At 45.5% G+C, this 21,430-nt stretch overlaps 1 protein-coding gene across 1 annotated transcript in view; it reads left to right on the top strand.

The window, feature by feature from the left end:
* IA-2 (tyrosine phosphatase IA-2) overlaps nt 1-21,430 on the top strand; it is a 965,150-nt gene that overhangs the window by 436,216 nt on the left and 507,504 nt on the right. The window contains exon 5 of the mRNA XM_067142075.2: nt 12,596-12,683. Coding sequence (XP_066998176.2) covers nt 12,596-12,683 — 88 coding nt within the window. The remainder of the gene's footprint in view (nt 1-12,595; nt 12,684-21,430) is intronic.

The raw sequence follows: 21,430 nt of genomic DNA, 5'->3' as shown, positions 1-21,430 counted from the left end.
TGTTCAATTATTATTTTTATCTATAATTTCCCGAAATAAGAGTGGTACAGTCGAACATTAATACACCAGATGCCTATAAGGACTCTGTTTTAGGTTAGAGTAGTTGAGAAAAGTATGTTCTAGAACAGTGGGTGCTGAATCAGCTTATTCCCACGTTTTTGGCGATAAATTTGAATTTTTCCTGAGTCAGCATATTTTGGTGAACGCAAGGGCAATGACCTGGGGATTTTGACCTCTAGATGAGGTTAGGAGGTCATGATAACGTCTTAACCTTACTTCCGAGGCCAATCCTAAACTCACAGGCATCAATTGGAGGAGCCATATCAGTCAAATAACCTGTAGGTGAGGTTAGGACATCAGTATGACGCCTTAACTCAACCTTGCTCCCAAGGAACGCTGACCTACCCTCAAACAGGTTCATTATGGAGGAGCCTTATCGATCAGGTTAGTAACTGAGGTTTTCGGGGGAGAGGTTTCTCTTTCCCTGGTTGATCTCCTGACCCGACCAAAAATTTCCCCATTCTCTCTAGGGAAGTTCGGAGAGAGACCAGCACAATTGGAACAGCGCGGCTGGAGTAGCAGCAGGACCGTCTCGTTGGTGCAGGCGGGGCCTGCATCGTGAGGATTTTAGTTCAATCAATATGTACATCCGTGCTTGCAAAAGGTACGGTCGTTCTGATTTTTTTGTATGTTGTTAGGACCTAAACCAATATTTAAAAACCAGATTTGCAATTTCCAAAATGCTGTGCAAGCGGCGGTGAAATTTTCGGACTTATTTTAGGTTTTGCTCAATATCTCAGTGAAGGAAGTGTTTGACCGGTATTGTTACTCTATATACTCTCTCTCTATATATATGTGAAATGAAGTTGTAGTAAATTTAATTAGCTTTCATTTGAGACCAGACTGGTACCTACAGGCCCAGCGATTCTCTCAAAAAATGGCAGATATCCAAAAACAGTCGTAAGTGGGTTTTGGGGGGAAATGCAAATAAACTGTTCTCAGGTCTTGATGAAAAAAAGATAAGATAATCACCTATCGGGAATTACGTCATCATCAAACATTGTTTTATATACCTACATACTAAAATACTTGTACAAACATCATGGTACCTACTATAAGCACAAATTACATGTACACAAAAAACTAATATAATTCATGTAGGTATTGTGTTTTAGTTGCCAAATCATGCCTGTCTTTTTATCTTAGATGGCCCGGCCTTGGGTTCGCACGAAGATGGTGTCTCGATGGCTGTAATGGACGCTGGGAGAGGCGCCCAGTCTGTAGTCGGGTCATCATCATCGTCCGAGCATTTTTACCTCCACATCCGAGACGTTAATGCACAATTTGCCACCGCAAGACTGGTAGAGGACTGAGCAATGAAGCCCAGCCTTTCTGCACGAGCAGCTCCCACAGCATTCTTTATTGCTTTTACATGAAATTTTTCGCAGAAGGGCAGGAGGTGCGGGATCCATGGTAGTGGGGATGGGAGAGAGTCCCCGAGAAGACAGCTTCCTCCCCCAATCAGTGGGATTCAAGTTGACTCCCCGCCACTTCTGCACTTGGAGGTAGCTTCTTGCTGCATGGTGGCCAATGGCATCTTCCATCGGTAGCAAACGGGAAAGGTTTATGCTCGTTGAGGTGACAAACGTCTTATACCTCAGGAAATCCAAAGTATCCCTCCCTATATAGAGCAACAAAGCACTTGATGCCTGCTTCTCTCATGGCTTGTGGGGTGGAGTCTGACCGAAGGTAGACCTCCACTTGTTCAGCAAGTGGTTCACTTTTGCTCAGGGGTGTGGTGATTTTGTTCTTTCCTTGCCCAAACCGTGCTGAGGGATTTTCGCACCCTATAAACGCGTGGGTGAATAGTACCATCCGTGGTGATCGCTGGGAGTCCTGATGGTTGTAGGAGGTCGTAGAGTAGTGACAGCAACCAGCTTCGCCCTTCGTGCTCTTCTGAAGGTAGACGTTTTTCTCTTCAGCTCCTAAACCATTGAGAAGAACGAGCAGGTCGACGTCTTCTCCAACTATGACGACTCGATCGGCTACTGCTCTTTTTGAGAGCGCCGTCATGACGATCTCTCGATCCGCATCTTCTTCGGCAACGGTCACTTCCAGTCCCTCCTTCTGAAAGGCGTCACAAAGAAGAATTATTAGGCGTCTCTTGTTGTCCTTATTGTCCAATACATGCTCTTGAGCAATTCGAATTACTGTCGATTCATCGAACGTCAATTCGTACGTGGAATGAGCTGCGTAGCGCCGGTGTCGTTCCGCTGTTTTGGTGAGTTTTTTTTTGGTAGCATCATCGGGGTAGCCGTCAGAAACGATGGAGACGTTCTTCCCAAAGTGGTTACGGACGAAGGTTGTATAACGCGCCAAAAGTGCTCGAACTGTGCTCTTCCGCTGCCACACGACCTTATGCAAGAAGCAGCCACCATCCAAAATGACGTGAGTGCTGGCATCTATCGGCGTGTGTCTGGAAAGGGGGGTGAAGGCAGAGTACAGAGTGGGTATTGTGCCCTTGCGGATCCCCTGTTCATTGAACAGAGACATCGGGAACGGGGCCAACTCATACTTCAAGTCATCCTTTAAATCCTCAGGACCAGTCAGTAAACCACTACTGATAGAAAGCAAACTGTCAGTTTTGGGAAATGGAGGGTGGAGAGCAAATCAGTTTTTGAGTTTTTCCACATCACTGTTATCTCGGACGATTCGAGAAAACCTCATGTCTACATGCTGCTCTCCAGTAGGATATGAGATGCTGCAAAAAATTCTAGTTTTTTACATATGTTCACCATAAACACCATTCCTGTTGTCCACCTTGCCGGCACACTGTCGGATATTCCCCTTCCTTGGGTCAACCCGCCGTAGGTCTTCATGGATCGCATCAGGTCCTGTTCAATTGTTAGGTCTGATCACAACCCATACCAAAACTTGTCAGACCGGCGAATGAATGATCCTTTTGTGAACATGTCGTATTCACTTTTATCCATCCGTTCTTGTAGAGCTATCATATCCTGAAGGTAGAGGTGCGCGCTCTTAGCGTACAAAATATGTCCAGATGCGTGGACAAAAGGGAGCGTATTGTGGACAGTGTACAAATGAAGGTTCCAATAAAAATTAATAAAACCATAAAACCATAAAAAAGTGCGAACAGTTTATTTGTATTTCCCCCCAAAAACCCACTTATGACTGTTTTTGGTTATTTGCCGTTTCTGAGAGAACCGCTGGGCCTACAGGTACCACTCAGGTCTCAAATGAAAACCAATTAAATTTACTATAACTTCATTTCACATAATATTTGACGTGGGATTCCTATTTTAGAATATATTTAACAAAATATGTGACAGTTTCGAAAAAATTCACTTTTTGGAAAAAATTGCCTATTTTCGAAGAACCGTATCTTGGGAACCAATGACTGTATAGAGCTCGCCCTGGTCTCAAATTGTAGAAACTTTAGTCTACTTTAAAAGTATGTAGAGTAATTATACCGGTCAGACCCTTCCTTCACTGAGATATTGAGCAAAACCTGAAAAAAGTCCGAAAATTTCATGGTTTCTTGAGTACACCGCCGCTCGCACAGCACTTTGGAAATTGCAAATCTGGTTTTTAAATATTTGTTGAGGTCCTAACAACATATAAAAAATTCAGAACGACCGGGCCTTTTGCAAGCATGACCCCCTTTAATGTTTAACTTGACTGGACTATTTTAGCCCGTCAGCCTATTGAGGCTTTGAGTGCTTTTTCTTGGTAATTTGGTGTTTAGACTGGATTGTTTTGGATTTAGTGGCCGAGTTTTATACATTAACGATTAGTCGGGATATGACCTAGTGCCTATTGACGGGGGTTGGGAGGGGGGGGGGGGTAGAGACTAAGACCTTGGGCCTCTTGTAACGGAGGCCCTCGGTTTCATAGTTCCCCAGTTCCCTAATAAGAGGGTTATTGATATTACCGAGCTTTGCACAGAACTTCCTGGCTTGCTTCATAATGCGCTCGGTAAGAGAGGCTATGTTATTGTCTCTGTGGAGGTCTGAATTACGAGTAAACCAAGGTGCATATGAGATGAAGCGCAGCGCTCTATTCTGAATGCGCTGTAGCCTCGCTAGATGCGACTTAGCCGCGCAGCCAAAGATAGGACTGGCATACTCTAGGGTCGGACGTATTGTAGTCTTGTACAGCAGGAGTCTGTTAACTCTAGTGAGCCCATTTTCGGCTCTCATAAGCGGGAATAATTTGGAAAGACGTCGGCTAGCTGTGACCGCAGTAATATTAATTTGATGACGATAGGTTAGTCCCTTGTCCAATGTAACCCCTAGGTACTTGGTGGTGCCTGACCACCTGATAACCTCTCCAAAGACGCTCAGGGGGTCAGGATCACTTCTGTCTCTTTTGGGGAAGAGAGTAGCCGAACTTTTCCTTACGTTAATTTTGATTCTCCACTTCTCGAACCAGGGTTCGAGGGTGGAGAGAGCGTCCTGAATGTTAGTCTGCACTCTAGCTGGTTGTCACGAGACAGAGGAGATAGCTGTATCGTCCGCGTAAAGATAGACTTTCGCGTGTGCCGGTTTAGGCATATCTGTCATAAATAGATTGAAAAGAGTAGGAGAGAGTACTCCGCCTTGAGGTACACTGGAGTGAAGCTCATAACGACGACGACGAAGACGTGTTTCATTCCCCGCCCGAAGGGCGGGGCGGGCCCCTAAACGGTGACGCCGTCTCCCGGGCCGTAGCTGTGAGGAAAAATGTGTGGTGCGTGGAGATGAGGAAGGTAGATAGAGCGATGTGATGATTTGAGAGGATATATGAGTAGAAGATGTGATGGAGGTATGACGCGCAGAAGATGTGGAGGGTTATATGAGAGTGCCAGGTCTGAGGTAATAATAATACCTAATAATAATAATAATAATAATAATAATAATAATAATAATAATAATAATAATAATAATCGTATGGCCTCAGCTACCGTGTGCAGACACTTCAATTTGACGCTATCTGGCTGTCTGCTCGTCAATTTCGACGTTCCGTTTTACTCTAGGCCCACTAGATGGCAGACCGAGTAAACCGAAACTCTCTTGGGCGTCTATGGCTGAGATTTAATTAATTTTGTCGGGTAAACACCAAATGTGTCACCAGAGATCTTTTACATGCCGACATCGTACGACATGGAGTGTCAAATGGCCCTTTTTCCGCCCTTCAAAAATCCGACTACCTCTGCCGGGTTTCAACCCGCTATCTTGGGATCCGGAGGCCTACACTCTACCACTGATCCACAGAGGCAGCAGGGTTGAGGTGATTGGGGAGGAGTGTAGCGACGAGCTGACTTAAGGAAGTAGTGAATAGTCGGAGAAGGAAGGAACGAGTTGAGGGAGGAGGTGAGCGGACAGAAGCGCTAGGTTGATAGGAAATAGGGGCTGGCTGGGTGCGATGTCGTGGGTGTGGGGGAGGATGTCTGAATAATGGTCTAGGAGGGGAACAAAGGGTTCAACTTTATGTCAATGCCTGAAGATATATACGCCGTTGGTGAAGAGATGGCGGATGTCTGCTTCCGTAGGTAGATGAATGCGTACCAAGAATGTCGGGCCAGTAGGGTTCTTGATGCGGAAAGCTCGGCGTGCCGGAACGCTTGCGGCGTGGAGTTCTCGGAGAATGGATGAGACAGATAAAGTAGGGTCGACGCCTCGGATGACACAGCTATACATTCCATGGTGTGATGGAGCTGGCGTTGGTGACGATGGTAGAGGTACGTCGACAGTCGTATCTTGTGGTGTGGCAGGTGTGGCTTGAAGTGGCTGCCGTTGATTGTGACTGGGGCGTGCAGGTGTCGTAAGGAGGAAGGAGGACATGATCGGAGATGGATGGGAAGACGTGAGCGTGGTGAGAGATACAAAACGAGAGGTGCGAGCAGAGGTCGTGGTTGTAGTGGTGGCGATCATTATGATGGGAAAGGATTGTAGTTGGGGAGGCCAACTGCCAGTGCGGAGTCGGCTTATATGCTTTCTTGCAGTCGGCGGGAGCTGTAATTAAACATGAAGAGCCACCCGGCCGAGCAAAAATATAGGATAGGTTGCAGAGATTGCAGATGCCCAGTAACAGCGAGAGATGCCGCTCATTACAGCTGGCGCTATGTTTTATACCGTGCTCGTTGGTGGAGGAGTGAGGAATGCTCAATGGGCATTGCGCAGACCTACAACTATTGCATTCTGACGGCTAGTTCGTGAGTTACTTGCTACGTTTGTGGAGTTGACTAACAGATAGCAGCAGCACTTAACAGTCCTCCGCTATATGGCACTGTTGGTAAAATGGCGGCAAGCCAGCAGCACATGAAAGCTGACGACACGTTGCGAGCTGGGTCGACTGTCATGCGCGTCTGTCGCTACGTACGGGAGGGAACGGTATACAGTTACCGGACAATTGAAATTATTTTGGTAGGGGGAAGAGGTTAGCCCACTCCCCTATCAGCAATAAAGCATAATTGCCTACTGACTTTCCTGTTCATGAGTTAATAGAAAATATAATGACTCTTATATGCCTAATTGTAGGAAACTGGCATAGAGTTTCTTTTGGGTCTCGGGACTGAACTGTATCACCGGACATTAGAGATGAATGTTCGTTAATAGTTTTATGACTAGGTGTCCTTCTGACTTTGCCTGGCGGAGGCGGTAAAGGCGTGCTCGGTTCGCCCAGAAGAACGTGGGTTCGAATTCCCGTCAGAAAATCTTTAAATTTAAGAAACGAGATTTCCACTTCCGGAGGTACACATCGCCCTGAGGTTCGTTCAGCCTACACCAAAAATAAGTACTAGGTTAATTCCTGGGGGCAAAGGTGGCCGGGCGTAAAGCTAATTACTCTACCCCATCAAGTGCTGAGGTTACGGATAGTGAAGCCTTTACCTTCCACCCCTCCAAGTACCTTCATGATCTGTACGGAGATGACTTTGCTTTGCTTTGCCCTTCTGTCGTTGTGTTTAGTAACACGAGAAACATAAGTTTAACTCCCTGGCTAACCTAAAGGATTCGTGTTCGACTCTGGAATCATAGATAAAGTGTAAAGTTTTACGATTAGATGCCCTTCCCTGTTTTCGTTTATTGGATTAACACACCGTAAAACTGTAAACTTTATCAATGATTCCAGAGTCGAATACGAATCCATCAGGATAGCCTGAAATTTATGCTTTTAGAGTCATAAAACGGGGAAGAGATAGGGGCACCTTGTCTTAAAACTATGAACGATCAGCGCCATGTCCCGGGAGGAACTCTATGCCAATCTCCTACAATTAGTCATATAAAATTCACTATATTGTCTATTAACTCATGCACAGGCAGATCAGTAACCAATTATGCTTTATTGTTTATAGGGGGAGTGGACTAACCTCTTCCTCTACCAAAATAATTGCCAACTGTTAATCGGTAAGTGTACACCGTTCCCTTCCGCACGTGGGTAGAGAAGCGCCAGGCTACTTGGCGTACGACCGTCGGCCCAGCTCTCTGGAAGTGCTCGCAAGGACAAGGACACGTTTTCATTCCCCTCCCGAAACGGGAGGATCGAGCCACCTAGAAGGTAACGCCTTCTATCTGGCGAGAAACTGGTGAAAAATGTTGGACTTAACCAAGCCACTTCATGTACTGGTGAAAAACGTTGGACAAAGCCTCTTCATGTACAGGTGAAAAACGTTGGACTGAGCCACTTCATGTATTGGTGAGAAACGTTGGACTGAGCCACTTCATGTACTGGTGAAAAACGTTGGACTGAGCCACTTCATGTACTGGTGAAAAACGTTGGACTTGGCCACTTCATGTACTGATGAAAACGTTGGACTGAGCCACTTCATGTACTGGTGAAAAACTATGGACTGAGCCACTTCATGTACTGTAATGGTAAAAAAACTTTGGACTGAGCCACATGATGTACTGGTGAAAAACATTGGACCGAGCCACTACATGTACTGGTGAAAAACTTGGACTGAGCCACTTCACGTACTGGTAAAAACGTTGGACTGAGCCACTTCATGTACTGGCGAAAAACGTTGGACTGAGCCACTTCATCTACTGGGTAAACACGTTGGACTGAGCCACTTCATGTACTGACGAAAAACGTTGGACTGGCAGTGCTATAAATGTTTGGCCTGTGTTCTGATTTAGCTTGCCTTATCTTGGACGATGTCATAGCAACTTGGTTGTCAACGCCGGTCGCATCCGGTGCGATACAGATTATGGAGTCGCTAGTAGCACAGGTCGCATTCGCATCTGGCACGACACCTCCCACACAGGGGTCTGAAGTGGCGAAAGAGTGCAATTTTAGCATTGTTAAATTTGATAACCGGTAGTTTCTGCTGACGCAGGTTTCAAATCTGTACCTAGTTTGATCGTTTCTTTCAAAGAAATATAAGTTTGATAAAAAGTAATTTGGTACTTTGGCATTTTTATCAGAGCTGTCGAGGGTACCAAAACAAATCAATGTTATATATGATATTTGAAAAGCATGGTCGAATCATTTTTGACAACCATACTAGCTTCATAAACAAACAGTGTGTGCATCTTTTGCGCTCAATTATACAAAAAATAATGCATACATTAAAGTACATTGTTTATTTATCGGCAAATATATGCATATAAATGAGAATATATAAAAATCAAGAACTAATTTCACGAAACTCGAAACTTGTTGATTTAACAGTTAGTTACTTTTCTTGATACGGGCCCGGGGATGATATGAATATTTTTACGGCCGGATGCCCTTCCTACAGAGCAAGATGGCCGTGCGGTTAGGGGCGCGCAGCTGTGAGCTTGTATTCGGGAAATCGTGGGTTTAAGCCCAACTGTAGGCAGCCCTGAAAAGGGTTTCCGTGGTTTCCCATTTTCACACCAGGCAATTTAAGACCACGGCCGCTTCTTGTCAACCCCTAGCCCTTTCCTATCTCATCGTTGCCGTAAGACCTGTTCGCTTCGGTGCGACGAAATGCCGCGGAGGTTGGGGGAGGGCGCGGGGGAAGGATTGGGGGAGTGGGGATAAGGTATTGTCTTCATTGGCCCTGACTTTCGGTATGGGTAATTTAAATGGTGTAAAGAAAACAGCGAGGTAATGCAGAACAAATAATGTACCTCAGACAGAATAAACGGAATGTTTTAGTGCGTGCTCTAGATACACTGATCACCGAGCTCGATAGCTGCAGTCGCTTAAGTGCGGCCAGTATCCAGTAATCGGGAGATAGTGGGTTCGAGCCCCACTGTCGGCAGCCCTGAAGATGGTTTTCCGTGGTTTCCCATTTTCACACCAGGCAAATGCCGGGGCTGTACCTTAATTAAGGCCACGGCCGCTTCCTTCCAATTCCTAAACCTTTCCTATCCCATCGTCGCCATAAGACATATTTGTGTCGGTGCGACGTAAAGCAAATAGCAAATATATATATATACACTGAGGGTGTATTGTATGTGAAGACCTCTGCCATTCATTTTGATACGGTTTACCAGACGGCACGGTTTACGTTTCGAAAACACATATAATAGGCCTGTAAACCGCTCCAACTGAGAAGTCAATTCACTTTTCAAATATGTCCTATTTGATCGACTGTCACGTCATAAAAAAAAGAAAGAAAGAAAGGTCGATGATAACATGGTGCTTGTGACCTTCACGAATAGAAATACCTACATATTCTAATACTGAAATAATAATAATAATAAGAAGAAGAATTCCGGAAAAAGTCGGCTTTCAGATATCTTTTGAAAAGACAGAATACACGGCCTTCAACAAACACATCTGTGACGGTGTGACGTAAAGCAAATTTCCTCACTATCTTAAAATTAGTATTATTTCCAATTAGCGATTTATTTCTATTAAAGAATAATTATTATAGGATGTGGGATGCACCCTTCCTACTTAAGTGAGTTAAATTTAGATGAACATTACGTAGAATAGAATAGAATACTCCCCTCCCACAGTTTTTGATCACCTCAAACTGGCGTGAGAGTAATAATTTATTGTTGTCCAAAATTTGTTTTGATGCGTGCTTTCTTCTCCCTATTACTACATTAAACATTTACAATTAATCTTATTAACTATTTCAATCTAATTTCTAAATTGTAGTTTATGAAAATTAAGTACATTAGTAAATGAAGTAATGAACAAGAAATGAAGACATGACTCAAATTCAGTCACTGGCGAATAAAATATCATGTTGAATGCGTGGAAGAATCGCGTATACAATTTCATTTTCTCATATTACTGCGGTTGATTTTATTCCATCGTCTGTCAGTCACACGTTGTTATGATCTGAAGACTCCCCATCCTCATCTACTCCAAATGCGCATAAATTCAACTAAATAACAAAGATAAACCTTAAAGGAACGCTTGAAAACAAATAATGAAATACACTAATGTCAGGGGAATATTATTGTAAGTTTAAATATGTAGAACCTCCTACTGTCTCGTCTACCCTACGTTAAAGAAAATCCGTCAAATTTATTTTAATACAACAAATCACATTAATTGAAATGGCCAACTTATCTTATAACCTTGATTTCCATTATATTCGATTACTTGGTTGTTTGTGTTGGGCTGTAGGGTGATGGATGTCCCTGCATTTCGATTCCTGTCGGCGTCGATTCACGTGTTTAAGATAACATTCTGATGAACTCTATCTCAATGTTGAAATCCACTTACTCCCTCGTAGAATTACCACGCATCTTCTTACGTTCAGCCACGCGTTGTTACCATGTTATAGGTGAAAGTTTAAACTTGTATTATTGAAATTAGAATACAGTTTGAACCATTAATACATCGTAAAAATTCCTGAAGTACATAACTTATTACACTGAATGTAGATAAGTGTCCAATTAAGAGAATCCAGTTAAAATTCCAAGTAATATTACAAGTAGACGTTCATGTAAGTATAAACGAAACAACTAGAAGCTGCTGTATGAGTTCCACAAGCTGTTCAAATAGGAATTCAAGACGACGTTCTCGTAGAACAGGGCCTCTCAATCGCCTAAAATCTCACGCGTGCAAATTGAGGCGCAGAGATCCTGTGTACAGTGCATCGGTCCCACTCGGCTCGGCTCGGACCAGCGCTTCGTCTCAGGGCAACTCGGCTTGCATTTGGGGCGCTACAGAGCAAGTGAGGAAAGGGAAGACAGGCGGAAGAAGCGAGACAGGCGTGGGGAAAGAGAGAGACTGCGCTATTGCACCAAATCGAGGAGTGGGGTCTGCACTCTGGTCAACCAAGCGAAGTCGTCTTTTACACCTTGCACCGTGCAATGCACTGGTGCATGTACTCTGAGAGGCCCTCTCGTAGAAGCTCAACTTGAAGGACAAATAGAAGTGAACGAAGCAAGACGCTGCATACAATTTTGTATTGGTCAATTTATAACGTAGGACTAATGGTCCAAATGAAACGCTGGCATCCACTTTATGACATTAATTCACTCGTGAAAAGAAAATACTGAATTTAAAACAAATAAGTGTTATTTCACTGTGATTAAGTCTAATATATACGCACTTCAGATAGTACTATCTGGTCATGAAGGCGGTAGACGTTGAAACCAAGTCACTGCAACTATTATTTAAACACATAACCCTTTCCAACATTAAATAACTTTCCTCCACTTTTAACAGCTGATGACTGTAACGGACACGTCATTTGGCCTGCTCGCCTGAGATGAATATATCGCTTTCTACAGAAATGAAGTTTGCACAGTATCATTTACTATTTTTTCATCACTACAAACACGGGAGCCGTCCCCGTGGTCTGGGGGTAGCGCGGCTGCCTCTCATCCGAAGACCCGGGTTCGATTCCCGGCCAGGTTAGGTCCTTTTACCTGGATCTGAGGGCTGGTTTGGGGTGCACTCAGTCTACGTGATTACAATTCAGGAGCTGCCTGACGGTGAGATCGCGTGACCCCGGTCTAGGAAGCCAAGAATAACGGCCGAGGGGATTCGTCGCACCGGCCATTCGGAACCTCGTAATGTGCTGGCCTCCGGGCTGAGCAGCGGTCGCTTGGTAGCGCCATGCCATAATACTCCTCGAAAGTCAAAAGATGGTGTTCACACTGATATTATGGACACGTCATGATGTTGAATACACCTTACGATTGAATCAAATGTTGCTGTAATTATCTACCCTCTAAGAATGTTATGTTGTGTGATACTATACTTCGGTTTATTGGAGAGTAAATGTATAATATCAGGTGAAAATGACTGTATCGATAACACTCAATCTGATAAATCTCATTATTTACCCATGAACATATGGCAACCACCACAATGCGCTCCTCGAAAATCAAAGGTTAAATGCAGTTTAATGTAAAACGAAGGAGGAAATGTTTCAATCCCTGTTAAATAGCCGCCTGAATCACTTTAAGAGAAGCTCATTTTCTTAGAATTAGCTCAAAAATTCAATTCGAGAATTATTGATTTTCATAGCAATTGCTACACGTGCTTCAGTATTAATGAAAAACAATTTAGAAATCTACAGTAGTTAATAGTTCCTTGGGCGGAGAAACATCCCGCGCTTTCTGCAATGTACACCTTACTGGACACATTTCTTACCATTCATTAAACTTGTTTGAAATAGTTTAATGTGCTTGTTTATTTATGTTTCCAGTGAAGACGAATTCGATCGAAGTGTATGTGATTCCATGATGGACCAAGATCTGGAAGCAGCACTGAGGGCGATTGAGGGAGATGAGCAGGTAAAGGTTTTAAAGTTAAAAAAAAATAAAAAAAACCTGTAATTTTATTCATGTTTCTAGTTGTCACGCTTTGCTAACGACGCTAACATACAGGATGGCATCAAAGTTCCTCACGTCCCATTCCCCGAAAATTTAATAGGAAATGATTTTAGCAATTCAAACCACCCGGGGCACGGGGATTGGAAAGGGGATAAACACGAGAAGTCGTTCTATGCGTATGCGCAACTTCGCTGAAACAGGTATCGGTCTTACAGTCTATTAGGTTAAGATTACACTGTTATGCGGTTAGCGTGGATGTTGAACTTCGTGCCAGATAGGTTAAGCTTGTACTCTTTGGCATCGAACTTAGGTCTGTAAATTTAACACCCTTGTAAGGTTGAGCCTGGGGTCGAACCCGGGGTCTGTGAATTTAAGCCTTCACACGGAGCTAGCCGCCCTACGTTTCAAATCGCCCGCCAAGTGAGGTCATGTGAGGTTAAACATGCACACTTAGTCAGCACATTCCGTTCGGTGGAGAACTCTCCCAGGCGCTTGTGGTGGTGGTGGTGGTGGTGGTGGCCGGACCATACAATTATATCTACAACTTGCCATATTTTTCCTTCAAAGTTTCATAGTTCTTTCTCATTTGTCGTGAAATAAATCAGTTCGGGATAATATCTAGTCCCTCCTTGGAGGAACGAAACATGCACCTTACTCCTTTCTAACTGGACATCGCCATCGATTAATTTATTAGAACGTGGACAGATCTTTTATTTTCTAATTAGTGGAATGTCACATGGCATATTTTGCAATGAATACCAGTGTTTCTTCATGACAGTTAAGGAAAGAGGAAAACTAAAATTGAGACCACAAAGCTGTTAAATTTGGGGGCCATTTTTACCTAAATAAGGGCCATTTACTTTTGACGTAAACCAACTTCTCACTGTAAGGGGATCCAGCGGACCTCTGGCCATAAGTGCAATACTCGTTTCTTGGTAGGGAATCGAACCATGTCCAACAGGTTGCACAAACGCTGTCTTGCGAGAGGCACTATAGAACACATGTCCACTCTTTTGCGGACATGTGCACTGGTAGTCTTCTTTTGAGTCATATAACGGTCTTCTTGGTTTACACACTACTCGGACTGTAAATAAGCTGTGGAGGATAGACAGAGACGAAGGGAAATAGTTCATCTTGCGATTACGTTGTGCCAAAACCCGGGACTTAGGACTGGTTGGACTACAAAACTTCACAACTTCACGCCCAAAGACTTCAGGGTCTTCCTGCCACCTCACGCCTCAGGGAATTCCCCAGGTGATTCAAGGAAATTGAGCATACCATGACCCACGCAGGCATTCTTTGACAAACCCAACTGACCACTTCAATATCCACGTCTATGGACGAACCAGAATATTTAATATCAAAATATACACTGAGATATCTTGCATGATCATACATGCATGAATTTTGGAATATTGTCATTAAATAAGGACATCAGTCAGGAGGTTACGCATGCGTGCTCTGTAAATGGCTATTGAAAGTGTAAAGTAGGTTTCTTTTTCACCTAAGAATGCACCATCTGTTAGTGCAGGCGAACTCTGTTACTGAAAGTTTGAAACTGCGCTTGTCGCTCCGGTACTGCAGTTTAAAGAACGCAAGCTTGCGTCACCCCCTTCCGGCACACGTGCACCCCGTTGTAATGGGAACAAGAGCCTCGGTCGAAGAAAATCTGACGGCACGAAGCTGACCACTAAGGTTTCCAACGCAGGCAGTGACAAATGCACCCTTCCAGGAAGAGCTACCGTACGAGACAAAGTGACAGGAGGCTACATAAGAAAACATCTGAACAGAAAAAGAACGAGGGAGATAAATAACCTAACAGAAGATTCACCGCTCGAAGACTACCAACACTACAAGGAGAGATTACAAGTGACGTTGCTTCTCGACGACGAGACACATGATCCCTTGATGACGGTGGCAACGAAGAGAACCTGCTGAAATATGAGTAGTTGGTCGACTCTGATGTCTAGTGACATTGGAAAGAGCCTAGCAATTTCCACGGCAAACGTTAAGATCAGTGAGTGGAACTTGCAACAGGAGTGATTGCTCCATCAACTACTGGGCGGGTTGGCCGTGCGGTCAGGGGCACGCGGCTGTGAGCTTGCATCCCGGAGATATTGGGTTCGAATACCACTGTCGGCAGCCCTGAAGATAGTTTTCCGTGTTTTCCCATTTTCACACCAGGCAAATGCTGGGGCTGTACCTCAATTAAGGCCACGGCCGCTTCCTTCCAACTCCTAGGCCTTTTCTATCCCATCGTCGCCATAAGACCTAGCTGTGTCGGTGCGACGTAAAGAAACTAGCAAAAAAAGCTCCATGAACTACGTTATAACTTCCTCCGTTCAAGTTTGAAACTTTCGTAGGAGATATTGAAACATACGCACGTTTCTGGGAACAATTTGAGCAATAAACTGATAAAGACCCGTCGTTGTCCACCATTAACAAGTACATTTTTGCGCGGTTACCTGAAAGCGGAGCCTAACACCTAATTGAGGGCATTGCTGTGGTTGCGGAAACGTATGAGTAGACCAAGAGAATTCTTCAAGGCCGCTACGTTGACAAAAATACAATTATTCAAGCGCATTTAGATTAGTTGAAAGGCATAGAACCTATTCAGTATCCCACTCCTGAGGCTCATAGTTTGAAGTTCAGTGATTGTAGCCGCCAAATACAAGCCATTCATGCGCTCGGCAAAGACATTGACGTGTATGGTAGAGTAATCGCCTCGAAGATACCTTCCCAAATGATATTAGAAGGAAAGGCTTTCCGAGGGAATCTTAAATCAGATGGAATTCTTGGGGGAAGAAGTCGATGGTGCCCTCACAGCACAGAAGATACGCAGCGAGTATTCAAGCCTATTGGGCATCCCTTCGACAGCAGCAGCAGTTTGCAAGTCTGAAAGACAACCCCGAAAGAGCCCTTGGGTATTCGTACCACTTTTCTAATAAACCGTCTTAAGAAGGCGAGCCGATATTTTCACTCTCTCTCAGTCACAGATATACACGTTAAAATTGTGAAAATGTGTTCACTGCTGGGAGGGTCACCACAAATCTATTTGCGATTTCGACAAGAAAGAGAAAAGCACATATGGAACGTTGAAACCCCACCGCTGTTACCAGGATCGATTTCTCTCCATTTAGATTCACTTATCACCAAACTGCCAAAGTGAGGTTGTAGGACCTACGGGACTATGTAATGCTGCTCACTGTGTACTAGATGGCGAGAGTCAGTGATGTTTCATCACCAGGTCACTCATAGACGAATTTCAATTGGAACCCATTGACCAACGTGAACTGACTGTATGCACATTCGAGTCTCATTTCACTGTTTCAATCCGACGTAGACTCGTCCGATTCGTGAAGGGAATCTGGGCGAAATCCACGGTAACTCTCAGCGCCATTGAATGTGCCCATACGCTTTCACTCCAACCATCCGTCCCGAAAGATATAAAGACCTTGATACAGACGCGGAAATTACAACCACCTGATCCTAAGACAGACTCAAAAGAACACCTCCCCATTGGGATCCTGATAGATGGAGACTTGTACTGGAAAATCGGCAGGGACAGATCAATGATACGCCGCTCTTCAACTGCAATGTTGATTCCATCCATATTTGAGTGGATTCTCAGTGGGAACCGTTCAGGAATATATGTGAATTCTGCGACGTTTAACTTGAATTTTGACGAGACTTCGCTGCCTTGGAATTCAGATCTCAGACTCTTCTGGGACTTGGATAGCATGGAGATAACGGAAACGTCTGACCGATCACCGACCGCCAAACATTCAACGATAATGGAAGAATTTCAAGTATCCTTCCACGTGGAATGTGAATACATATTTCCGTCGAATAATCGACGAAATACAGAGATACGACTGAGCAATTCAGAGACAATATTTCAAAACAACGAAAGCCTAAAGGAGATGTGCTATAGTAACATGTTAGATTACATCTAGAAGGGACAAGTGGAAGTCGGTCCTGTGAAAGACTCACCTGGCGCAAAGTTTTATCTGCCTCACCAGGCTGTGAAGATTAAGAAGCGTGGGACGACTAAATTGATAGCCATTTTGGGCGCGTTCTCATACGAAGCTAACACACCTTCTCTCAACGAGGCACTGGAGATAGCCGTGGCCTGAAATCTTCTCGATTCAGGCTGCATCCCATGGCCATCGTCAGCTATATCATTCAAGCGTTCAAATCACGTTTTATTGACTCGCAAGGATAGGATTTCGACTTAGGCCACAAGTAGGCTTCTATCTCATTAGTACGTGTGCCTAGAGTCTGCCGGAAGTTCCCGGCCTGTAATACAGTCATCTCGCCCATCAGATGTTTGCTTCTCCGAATGTCCTGGAGAGTCCTGTCCAACGCTGCAATTACTCCCTTGTGAGACATAGTAAATTCATCGCATACTGTAACCTACAGCCATTGTTGCAGCCTCAGCATTGGTCAGCTGTATTTGCACCGGAGATGCTACGAGAGTTGACGGGTGACTCATTGCTATCATTTTAATAGCCTAGTGAGCTGAAATAGACTTACTACTATTGTCCGTATAGGTTCAGTCACCGTGCGAAATACATTCTGCAGCCTACCCAGATAAAAAAGGGTATTCCTGGAGTGAAGAGGGAAGCAATGCAGTACTCAACAAACTTCTCTCGTTGTTAGCAGCCATCAGGCAATTCAATATACTCGAATACATTCAAAGAGCGGGAATAAATATATAAAAATTCTCAATTAGGTAATGATGCAGGAAAATAGTGAAACTTGTACCTGACCTTCAAACTGCGGGATATGTTCCGTCCAGGAGAGATGTAAGGAAGATTGCTTAATATAACGCGGGGGTGTAAGGCTTAATGATCGCATTCTACACGGAAGGAAAAATGGCGTTAAAATGTAGCTGAACTTATTTCTAAGGAGAAATCATGAGCTAAATGGATGAGTTGTTCCTGAAGAAAAGAAGTGCCGAATTATTCAACGTATTGACAGAAACAAATGATTAGACAAACCCGGGAATATACGGAAGGCTGATGAATCAGGGCTTCAGATGAACAATTTTGCGGGGAAGTGATTGAAGGATCTGAATGAAGAATGGAGGTGGACTGCTAAAGAATTCTATTCAACATTCCAAGAATGCAAAGATAAGATTTTACTTAAAATCATCGTCGGAAGCTGTCACCGAAGAGTTCAATTTACTTTATTGCTTGCTACAGGAATTTCATCCCTATTTCAGCATGACTTTTTTTGTCGTAAAAAGTGGAATTACAAATAATTATCCTTCCGATGATGAATCAGAGGAATTTAATGATGAATTCATAGAAGTATGCCGGCCCCGTGGTGTAGGGGTAGCATGCTTGCCTCTTACCCGGAGGCCCCTGGTTCGATTCCCGGCCAGGTCAGGGATTTTTACCTGGACCTGAGGGCTGGTTCGAGGTCCACTCAGCCTACGTGATTAGAATTGAGGAGCTATCTGACGGTGAGATAGCGGCCCCGGTCTAGAAAGCCAAGAATAACGGCCGAGAGGATTCGTTGTGCTGACCACACAACATCTCGTAATCTGCAGGCCTTCGGGCTGAGCAGCGGTCGCTTGGTATGCCAAGGCCCTTCAAGGGCTGTAGTGCCATGGGGTTTGGTTTTTTTTCATAGAAGTATAGATCTGACTGGATTCAGTGTGTAGTATGCGAAAGGCGGTTGCACGATACCTGTTCCACATTCTTAGTCCGTTTACCGTCCAGGGTTGGTTTTCGCCCGGACTCAGCGAGGAATCCCACCTCTACCGCCTCGCGGGCAGTGCCTTGGAGCGTGAGAATTTGGGTCGGGGATATAACTTGGGAGAAGGACCACTAGTACATCGCCCAGGTGGCCTCACCTGCTATGCTGAGCAGGGGATAAGCAAGGAAGGAAGGAAGGGGAAGGAAGGGGCCGTGGCCTCAAGTTGGTACCATCCCAGCATTTGCCTGGGGAAGAAGTGTGGAACCACGGAAAACCACTTCGAGGATGCCTGAGGTGGGAATCGAAACCCCTCTATTCAATTGACCTCCCGATGCTGAGTGGAACCCGTCCCAGCCCTCGTACCACTTTTCAAATTTCGTGGCAGAACCAGGAATCGAACCCGGGCGTCCGGTGGTGGCAGCTAAGCGCACTAACCACTACACCACAGAGGCGGTCACGGGAGCTCCTTGTGGGAGAAATGCACCCAAAACTAGACTAACACATCACCGTAATTCATTTAATCATCATCATCATCATCATCTGTTTACCCTCCAGGGTCGGTTTTTCCCTCGGACTTAGCGAGGGATCCCACCTCTACCGCCTCAAGGGCAGTGTCCTGGAGCTTCAGACTCTTGGTCGGGGGATACAACTGGGGAGTATGACCAGTACCTCGCCCAGGCGGCCTCACCTGCTATGCTGAACAGGGGCCTTGTGGAGGGATGGGAAGATTGGAAGGGATAGGCAAGGAAGAGGGAAGGAAGCGGCCGTGGCCTTAAGTTAGGTACCATCCCGGCATTCGCCTGGAGGAGAAGTGGGAAACCACGGAAAACCACTTCCAGGATGGCTGAGGTGCGAATCGAACCCACCTCTACTCAGTTGACCTCCCGAGGCTGAGTGGACCCCGTTCCAGCCCTCGTACCACTTTTCAAATTTCGTGGCAGAGCCGGGAATCGAACCCGGGCCTCCGGGGGTGGCAGCTAATCACGCTAACCACTACACCACAGAGGCGGACAATTCCTTTAATATCTTTATAATTTTGCCGGTCCCGGACTGTAGGAGTAGCGTACCTACTTTTTACCCGGACGGCTCGGGTTCGATTCCCGGCTAGGTCAGGAACTTTTACCTGGATCTGAGGGCTGGTTCGAGGTCCAGTCAGCCTACGTGATTGCAATTGAGAAGCTATCTGACGATGAGACGGCGACCGCGGTCTAGGAAACCGAGAATAGTGACCTAAAGGATTCATCGTTCTGACCACACGACACCTGGTAATCTGCAATTTTTGAATTTCAAAACTTAAATTATGCTAAATACTCTCCTAATTGTTGTTTCAGAATGCCGTATTTACACGCAGTGTGTTTGATAAGGACGTAAGGAAATGGCGGGTTAGTTATTGAGATGATTGTTTGTACTTTATCCTTAAATGTATTTTCCCTGAAATAGGAAATCACTTACAGAAGTCCAAAACTTCTGTTATCAAATTTATATATATACCTCGGGAAAGGTTTACAGCTGGAGGACGTTCTCGGTTTGAGGAGGTTTAGATAGAAGCTTTAAAAGATGGTTGTGAGGAACTTATTCTGGAGTGGTCTTGGTGCCAACTGTCTTTGTGTGGTAAATACACTGACTGACAGAGCAAATGCAACACCAAGAAGAAGTGGTCAGAACTTTATGCCAATTGCAGGGTAGACTGACGTCACTGATGTATGCTCATGATGTGAAATGCGCCGCTGTGCTGCGCACGTAGCGAACGATAAATGGGACACGGCGTTGGCGAATGGCCCACTTCGTACCGTGATTTCTCAGCCGACAGTCATTGTAGAACGTGTTGTCGTGTGCCATAGGACACGTGTATAGCTAAGAATGCCAGGCCGCCGTCAACGGAGGCATTTCCAGTAGACAGACGACTTTACGAGGGGTATGGTGATCCAGGTTGGTCGCTTCGTCAAATCGCAGCCGATACCCATAGGGATGTGTCCACGGTGCAGCGCCTGTGGCGAAGATGGTTGGCGCAGGGACATGTGACACGTGCGAGGGGTCCAGGCGCAGCCCGAGTGACGTCAGCACGCGAGGATCGGCGCATCCGCCGCCAAGCGGTGGCAGCCCCGCACGCCACGTCAACCGCTATTCTTCAGCATGTGCAAGACACCCTGGCTGTTCCAATATCGACCAGAACAATTTCCCGTCGATTGGTTGAAGGAGGCCTGCACTCCCGGCGTCCGTTCAGAAGACTACCAATGGCTCCACAGCATAGACGTGCACGCCTGGCATGGTGCCGGGCTAGAGCGACTTGGATGAGGGAATGGCGGAACGTCGTGTTCTCCGATGAGTCACGCTTCTGTTCTGTCAGTGATAGTCACCGCAGACGCGTGTGGCGTCGGCGTGGAGAAAGGTCAAATCCGGCAGTAACTGTGGAGCGCCCTACCGCTAGACAACGCGGCATCATGGTTTGGGGCGCTATTGCGTATGATTCCACGTCACCTCTAGTGCGTATTCAAGGCACGTTAAATGCCCACCGCTACGTGCAGCATGTGCTGCGGCCGGTGGCACTCCCGTACCTTCAGAGGCTGCCCAATGCTCTGTTTCAGCAGGATAATGCCCGCCCACACACTGCTCGCATCTCCCAACAGGCTCTACGAGGTGTACAGATGCTTCCGTGGCCAGCGTACTCTCCGGATCTCTCACCAATCGAACACGTGTGGGATCTCATTGGACGCCGTTTGCAAACTCTGCCCCAGCCTCGTACGGACGACCAACTGTGGCAAATGGTTGACAGAGAATGGAGAACCATCCCTCAGGACACCATCCGCACTCTTATTGACTCTGTACCTCGACGTGTTTCTGCGTGCATCGCCGCTCGCGGTGGTCCTACATCCTACTGAGTCGATGCCGTGCGCATTGTGTAACCTGCATATCGGTTTGAAATAAACATCAATTATTCGTCCGTGCCGTCTCTCTTTTTCTCCCAACTTTCATCCCTTTCGAACCACTCCTCCTTGGTGTTG

The sequence above is a fragment of the Anabrus simplex genome, chromosome 2 (assembly GCF_040414725.1).
Source record: "Anabrus simplex isolate iqAnaSimp1 chromosome 2, ASM4041472v1, whole genome shotgun sequence".
Classification (NCBI taxonomy): Eukaryota; Metazoa; Arthropoda; class Insecta; order Orthoptera; family Tettigoniidae; genus Anabrus; species Anabrus simplex.
This window is presented reverse-complemented; position numbering and strand designations above follow the sequence as displayed.